The following is an 8,764-nucleotide window of genomic DNA, read 5'->3' on the forward strand; positions in this document are numbered from 1 at the left end:
CACTTCATCCTTGACATCAAACACTACCCCACACTTTTTTTTTTTTTTTTTTTACTACTGTGTCTCTAACTAACTTCTCCTTTTGCTTGATTACTTTCACCACAGAATTTTCCATCTCTTCCTTCAACTGCATTTCCATAATGTCTTTGATGTTCACCTTCTCCTCTTCCTGTTTTTTTTTTTTTGTCGAGTCCTGTTGCCTTTTATTAATTTAATTGATGTTTTGTGTATTTACACTTACTGTCCTAACACCGACCTTAACTTTCTCCGCATAACTGCCACAGCATTTCCTTAAATCTCAATTTTCTCTTTCTAGAGAAGCTACCCTAACCGTCAACTCATGCACAGTGTTCTCGAGCATCAGACACTTTCTAAACATGGTCGTTCTTGGCATTTCTGTTTCTTCTGGTCTAAAGCCTTGGAAGTCCTTCATACGTGGACTATTACGTACTTCTTCTGACCAACTCTCCATTCCGTCTTCGTCTTTGTCTCCGGCCATTTGTTTACGCCCATCAGCTGTTCCACCTGTCGCTCCGGCACCACCACCCTCTGTCATTTCTCTTGTTTATTTTTTATTTTATTTTATTTTATTATTTTTTTTCCGAATAAAGGGCGGGACAGTACATGTAGCATAGCTCCATGCCTTAGGCCCTGGAGTTTGTATTTATTGCAACTTCTATCTGGCAAAGCTGTATTTCTTCTGGAGCCCTCTCATAACACGTCTGCTCAAGGCATGCGCCACACGGTGTGTGTGTGTGTGTGTGTGTGTGTGTATAGCTGTTTGTGTGACAAAGGCTCATTCATGCAGAATACCTTGATATATATTTTCATTTATTGTTTAATGCAGTATGTCTGTTTGAGTAACTTTTGCTTATTACTATATTGATAACAGTAGAGTTTCTTTTGAATTTGTGTTGTCATTACATTTCAATGTTTTATTTTCATGAAGTAAATCATGGTTTGTCCTGTTCCTACAAATGGTGATACTGGTGTCACCTCCATGAGACACTTTGCCTGCAGATGGTGCACACATCACCAATTTATGTGTCTGCGACACACATGTACATGTGCTAGTGGTTGGAATGCAGGCTTCTGTCGCCAGAGACAAAACACCTGGTAGTTTGAGGCAATGTTGAGCCATTATTTGCAGCTGCAACTAGCCAGGCTAGATGAAAACTGTGGTCTCTCATAAAGCCCTCAACAGTCAGGTGACAGTGTGGGCTCTCCCGAGGCAAGTGTACACCGTGTGAATGTACACTCTCGAAAGCCACCGTGGCTGACGCATTGCCTGTCCGGCAGGTGGCGTCCCTCGTCAGGTGCCCGCACAGTGCCCCATCACTGAGCAGCAGCTTGGGGGAGCCGTCCAGACACCACCACAGCCTCGCCCCAAGCCTGGTGACTGCTGTTATTTGCTTCACAATGTTGTGAGTGCTATAATTGTATACTTTATCGAGTTTTCCGCGTCAGTTCACGTTTGTCTTTGAACCGTTGTTATAACTTTTTGTTTTGTTTTGTGTGAAAACACCACTTTGCAGAGGCAGCTACAAATGTGAATCTGGTATATGAAAGACAAATTGGAGTTTTTGAAGTTATGATAATTATCAACAAAACAGCTGAAATATTTATGAAGTGTTTTCAGGGTGTAGAAAAATCAGGTTGCCGCAGAACATCATCGGCGAGCTCAGAAAACAAGCGAAGGGATTGAGATAGCAGACCCTGAAGAGTCCACAGCAGCTGAAAACTCCATTTCTCCATATGCAAGCCCTGAAGTGCAGGAGTTTATCAGAGGACAGGTAATTAATGGCTTAGGAAATAAGAAGGGCAGAAGATATGGGGGACAAGGGAGGAGGTTTGCTCTGGCCTTGCGTTACCATAATCCTAAGGCGTGTAGGTTTTAAAGCTCTACTTTTTCACTCCCCAGCAGTTCCAATCTTCACCTTTGGCTAAGGCAAACTTCCATCCAAGCAGGCTGGAGCAAACAAACTCACAGTCCTGAGGAAGAGCAGACACCACGTCGAAGGAAGAGACTCTGTGGCATGCATTTGATGCAGTGACCGTCAGAGAATCTCTCCATTTTGACCCGGCCTCCGATTCCATCATTGGTACGAAGGATTTTGGAGACCGTGGCAAGAGTCTGAAGCAGGCAAACCATGCACTTGTGTTCATGGCTAAAGGGTTGGCCAGGAAGTGGAAAGTGGTTAGGTTAGGTTAGATCAGGTTATGTTAGGATAGGATAGGTCAGGTCAGGTCAGATCAGGTCAGGTTAGGATTGCCTTATTTTAAGCTCTCATCTCCATTCAAGTACAAAGAACGAGCACTTCCGCGATCCCCGCCCACAAACCCCTCTTCCCAACGAGTCCCCAAGGTCACCAGGGGACGAGACAAGAAGAGGCTGCAGAGTGAAGTGATTCCACTGTGTTTTGTGCTCAAAATCGTCCATAACATAAACAATCAATAACGGACATCACAGTTTTGTAGTTTGCGGTTTGGTCGTACTGTTGCAATTCATCCTCCTCAGGCACGGGTTGGTTAGGTTAGGTTATGCCTGCTTAGGATAGGTGGCTTGGGGTAGGCTAGGTTAGCTTAGGTTAAAACCCTTCAGAGAGTCTCTTGGGGCCTTTAGCAGAGCTCGGCTCGGGGAACACGTCGCGTTCACCTCCCAGCCCCTCCACGCTGCCGCCAGTCAGCACGTGGCTCAAGACTTGTCGTCAGGAGCAGGACTAAACAGCCAATTGTTTAAAGAATCACATCGTGCTCATTTTTTCAAGTGTTGGGATGATGTGAGTTGTGCACTTTTGTTTGCTGGTCTCCCTGTGAATTGCATGTTTACATTTTTGATGAGTGCTTGCCTTCAAGTAGGATCTGATGCACTCAGTGTAAATACAAGACTGATTTTGTGACACCTGTGAGTGCTTTCAAGAACACTTATCAGTCTACCACCAGACCGTAACACTGCCCGTGCTAGCGAGGTGCTGCTTAAACTGAGCGGCTGGGCAGTCAGGCGTGCATTTTGCACTGGCCACACCGACGCAAAGCATTACTGGTGTTCACCTGACAGCCGCAGGGTGTCCACGGACGTGACCATGAGGACTGTCCACAGTAGGCCCAATGACAAGCTGAGGAGTGAATTTGCTTGCTCTGTGGAGATTCAGGGGAACCACAATCGTCCCCTTGGCCCTGCTGATGCCCTCGGTGAACCAAGGGTGCCCTCAGCTACAAGAGAGCTATTTGAGAGCCATTTGAACCAAAACCCTTAAGTTATCATTATTATTATTATTATTATTATTATTATTATAATTATTATCATTAATAATTCTTTTTATTTATCTGTTTGTTATTTTCCTGTGAAAAGCAGCACTGGATAGGGATTGTGGGGGAGAGAAAGAGCAGGGAGAAGATAGAGGTGTTTCATTTCCCGAATGTTTCAACAAGCTGCCTTCACAGGGAACAAATTGTCGCCGAAGAAGACAGCTTGAAAAAATACCGAGGAATGAGAGGTCTGGTGCTTCACCCTGCTTCCTTGCAACCAGCACGGTCCCCGTGCACTCGTGCAGCCTAGAGATGCTGTCTGATGCTTTCCTGTTGGCTTGCAGCTAGTACAGGATGAAATGCAGTTTGTGTTCTGAATTAGTGAGTTAGTGTTCAGCTAGCCACTGTGTTGTTTCCTTGGTGACGGTCACGTGTCCGCCACGTTCAATGTTTTTGCCCTCTCTTTGAGAAGTGTGCACACCAACTGCTGAGATATTTGCACTGCATCACAGCTCGCTCAACAAAACGGGTTACCAAGCTTATAGCATAACCATTACCTGCAGGCTTACCACCTCATTAATATCTATAAGCACCTCTTGAAATTAAGCAATACTTCATTTGTTTAACATAAATTTACAAACACAAATGTGAAGAAAGAAATACATCTTGGTAAAAGATGCAAAATGTTGTAAACAAAAACATTTTGCATCACATTCATATTGGTTAATTTTAGAAAAATGATAAATGTAATAAGCTCACACACACACACACACACACACACACACACACACACCTCTATATTTTGAGGGAGTTTCTCCGATACGACTCTAACCTGGGAGCTACTACTGCTTTCAAATGAACTTCTGAGTACCTGACCACTGATGTGACGTGCCACAGGGCCTGAGTAACATTTCTACTGCCAGTACTGAAGGTATTATCAAGTCTTCCCTGTACTGTTGTGTGAGCCACAGAAGGTAAACAAGGTGGTGTGTTTTGCCATGTATATATTGTACCACCTCACTGACTTATGCATGTAAAGAAATTCTATTGCTGAACTCCACACAACAATGGCACACTTCATTGGGTCTGAACCTGAAGAATTAGTGAAGACAAAGGTAGAAAACGAGCTTGCTAATATAACCAGCAGCAATGATGGAAGGGAAAGCAGAAGTGTAAGTAAGACGATTAAGGATGCAGTTGTTATGCTGTCCAGCCTGGCAGCATAATTTCGGTCGCTGTGTCTACAGCTGTATCTACTGCTTTCAAGGAATTCAGTGATAAATTAGAAAACAAGATCGCAGTAATGCAGAGGAATTGCCTCCTGCTCAAGTATGAACACGACAAGATGGAGCAGTACTCCCGAAGGGAGAACTTACGTATTTCTGGATGAGAGGAAGAAGAGGACGAAAGTGAGGAGGTGCTGGAAGCTAAAGTTATAGAACATGCTGATACTATTGGAGTGAAAATTGAGCAGGATGACATTTCTGTTGTTCACCATTTGCGGAGGCCCAGGGAAGGAGGTAGGCCAGTGATTGTGAGGTTTTGCCACCGAAAGAAAAGAAATGAAATTATGCAAAATAAGAAAAAAAAAAAAAAACTGAAAGGCAGGCAAAGAAAAGTATATATAAATGATGACATGACCTCCTTAAGGGTTAAAATGTTGAATATGGTTAAAGGGCAAGAAACAGTGAAAAATGTGTCCACAAGGGAGGGGAGCATTCTTGTATAGTTGCACAGTGGGGGTAGACCTGTAGTTATAAACTGTCCTGATGACTTAGAAAAGGTTGTTATATCTGCTCCTGATTGGAAAAGGTTAAACCTAGATCACTTAACAAGGGCCTAGGATGGCCCTGCTGGGGCACAGCACATACTTGGGCATGATAATAGTGTTAGTGTAAGTAATATTAACTCTGTTAAGTTTGTTCCTCCCCTGGATTATATTAATGTGTCGTCTCTTAATGTCTGCGGTATCAAGTCAAAGTTTTTATCTATGAATTTTGTTAACTTTATTAAAGATTATGGTGTGATTTGTTGATGTGAAACTAAGTGTGATGATACTGATGTAATTAATGTAAAAAACAATATGGAAAATATTGGCTTTGATATTGTCTTTAAGGACAGAAGCAAATTAAGCAGGTTTAAATCTGGGGGTTTACTCATGGCCATCAAGAAAAATGCTAGTTTTAAGTGGAGGCATATTAGTAACAGTTATGATTCTTTACTTTCAGTTAAAGTTGATAGAAGTAGTGTAAATTTTGGTAGGGAACTGGTAATAAGCTGTGTTTACATTCCCCCCTCACACTCTAGATATGGTAGTGAAGAGCACTATGACGAGCTGGATGATTTTCTGCTTACTTACTCATGTGATGATTATGTGCATTGCATGTGCTTTGTGGTGATTTTAATGCTCACACTCTCACTATGTGTGATGTTCCTTCTGAGGCTGCTGAGGACCCTGTGTCTGTAAGTTTAACTAATTTTGGAATAACTGAGACTAGAGCAAACCAGGACTTAACCCCAGATAGGAATTCATATGGGAAAAAGTTGTTGGATGTTTGTAAGAATGATCAAGTTTATATATTCAATGGAAGGTTAGGGGAGGACTGCAGCATTGGCAAACAATACAACTATTGACTACTTTTTAGGATCACCAGTGATTATGAAATATGTTGTAGTTCTTCAAGTATTAGATTATGAACCTTTGTGGTCTGATGTACACTGTGGACTACATGCAAGGATCAAATGTGAGATACAAAGTACGGTGCCTGTTGTAAACCGAGAGGCAAAGGAATCAAGACAATCAGGTGTAAGGCCAAGTAAATGGAATGTTGAAAAACAATTTTTATGTGTGAGTAATATTGATGAAACTAAGATAAATGAACTGATTGCAAAAGTGGATGAATTACCCATGGATGCTATTAATCTAGATTTAAAACAAATACTGATTGAGGCAGCACTTGCAACTTTCCCACCATATAAGAAAAGATCATTCATGAAAAAGTCCAACAATGCCACCTCAGTGGGATATGATAAAGAGTGCTGGCCATCTAGAAAGGAATACCACAAAGCTAGACAGAGGTTTCATTTGCATAGAAGTAGTGTAAATTTTAACAACATGATTGAGAAAAGCAGGAAAAATAAAGCAAATCTAAAAAGAGTGAAGAATAAGGAGAGGGATAACTTAATAAAGAAACTTAGAAAATATAAGAGTGATGACCCTAAAGCATATTGGAAAATTTTAATTAGTCAGAAAAGAACTTATCAGATCCCAAGAACACTAAATGAATTCTATGAGCATTTTAAGCAGCTAGCGGGTGATGAAATTTCTGACAATAGTAATGTGAATATTACAAATGATGAAGACCGTGCGGATGCCGAAATTTTATCAGTACTTGATGATCCTATAAGCGAAGGAGAGGTAGTAAGAAGTTAAAAAAAACAACAAATCCCCAGCATCTGATATGATATTAAATGAATATATTAAAAGTACTTGATACTGGTGTCATGCCAGCTGAATGATTGGTGGGTACAATAGTGCCACTCTATAAAAACAAGGGAGACATCCAGGATGCTAGTAATTACAGGGGCATCACCTTACTTAGCTGCATGGGGAAGCTGTTCACCTCCATACTTAATGAAAGACTTAATGATTATTCAAACACCTTATCTACCATTAATGAAACACAAACGGGCTTCAGACACAGATATTCCACTCTGGATCATATATTTTTTCTTCAAATGTGTCATTGATTTATTTAAGTGGAAGAAGAGAAAGCTATTTTGTTTATTTGTTGATTACAAGAAACCCTTTGATATGGTACAGTGTGAAGATTTATGGTGTAAACTTGTGAAGGAAGAGATGCAAGGAAAAATTCTAAATGTAATCAGAAATATGTACAATAATATCAGGTCATGTGTCATGCTTAACCAGGAGATTTCAGACACCTTTGTTTGCAATGTAGGGGTAAAACAGGGGGAAAATTTATCATCGGTGCTTTTTGCTTTTTATGTGAATGATATTGAAAGTAAATTAATTTAATATAATTGCAGTTATGTAAATTTTGGTGACGATTTCTTAAACATGTATCTTAAACTATTTGTTATTATGTATGCAGATGATACAATTATTTTGTGTGACAGTGAGGATGGAATGAAGCAGGCACTGGTTGCTCTGAATTTATATTGTAATTAATGGAAATTGAAGCTAAATTGTAACAAAACAAAAGTAGTAGTGTTTAGCAGGGGAAGACAAAATTTAACTATGAACTTGAATTTGGTGGTGAAAACATTGAAGTAGTGACAGAGTATAAGTATCTTGGATTATTATTAAATTATAATGGGAGGTTTTGCAAAGGTGAGCTGGAGCTAAAAGAGACAGCCACAAGAGCAATGTACTCATTAATAAGTAAGTGTAGGAAGTTTGACTTGCCAGTGGATATACAACTCAAATTATTTACCACCACGGTGTTACCTATATTGACTTGTGCAGCTGAAATTTTGGGTTACCATATTGCTAGGGAGTTAGAGTATATGTACATGAAATTTTTAAAGCAGGTTTTGGGTGTTCATGAGAATACTTGTTATGACATGGTGTATGGTGAACTGGGTGTATTTCCACTTGATATTTATATAAAGAAAAAAAAAAGATAGGTTATTGGTCTAGGCTAATTTCAGGTAAAAATACTAAACTGTATTATTTAATGTACCAATGTCTATTGCAGCTGGATAGGTTAGGGCTTCATAGTTCTCCATGGTAAACTTGTATAAAGAATATTTGTAATGACTGTGGAATGTCTGGTATGTGGTGTTGCAAGATGTTCCTAATTCAAGATGGGTGAAGAAAGCTGTGGAACAGAGATTGAAAGATCAGTGGCTTGTAACTTGGCATCATAATTTAGAAACAAAATCATTAAGTAGCAGTTATAGGGTGTTTAAGACAGATTTTGGCAGAGAACAGTATTTAGAACAGTTAACAAAGGGTGACAGATTATTAGTGACTAAATTTAGAAGTTGTAATAATAGACTTCCTGTAAATGTTGGTAGGTATCAAGGTGTCAGTAGAGAAGATAGGGTATGTAACATGTGTAATGCTGACGTAGAAGGAGAAGAATTTCATGTTCTTTTTGAATGTACTGATATGGAAATTGTTAGGTTAGGTAATATGTATATAGCAAATTACATAAATAGGCCAACACAATTCAAATATGTTTTGTTCATGCAAAGTATAAGTTCAAATGTGATAAAGAAATTATCTTTGTTTTTGAGGATGGTGCTACGCATGTTTAGATAAACAGTGTGCAAAACACATCAATAGTTTTTTTTTTATTTCTTAATTAGTGACAGTATGTATCATTATATATACATACACATTTTTTTATATTAATTTTTTGCCATTGCTTACAGCGTATTTCATTTGTATGTATTTGTCTTTTCTTATGTAATATTATGCACATTCTGTATATAATCTATAGTGCCTGTATTCTTTTGCTGGAGAGCTGTGCTCCATACTTTATAG

At 39.6% G+C, this 8,764-nt stretch overlaps 1 protein-coding gene across 1 annotated transcript in view; it reads right to left on the minus strand.

Moving 5' to 3' along the window:
• Positions 1–7,720: 7,720 nt before the first annotated feature.
• LOC135096968 (ankyrin repeat, PH and SEC7 domain containing protein secG-like) overlaps positions 7,721–8,764 on the minus strand; it is a 32,572-nt gene continuing 31,528 nt past the window's right edge. The window contains exon 8 of the mRNA XM_063998732.1: positions 7,721–7,762. Within this exon, the coding sequence (XP_063854802.1) occupies positions 7,721–7,762 (42 nt within the window). The remainder of the gene's footprint in view (positions 7,763–8,764) is intronic.

The sequence above is a fragment of the Scylla paramamosain genome, unplaced genomic scaffold (genome assembly GCF_035594125.1).
Source record: "Scylla paramamosain isolate STU-SP2022 unplaced genomic scaffold, ASM3559412v1 Contig10, whole genome shotgun sequence".
Classification (NCBI taxonomy): Eukaryota; Metazoa; Arthropoda; class Malacostraca; order Decapoda; family Portunidae; genus Scylla; species Scylla paramamosain.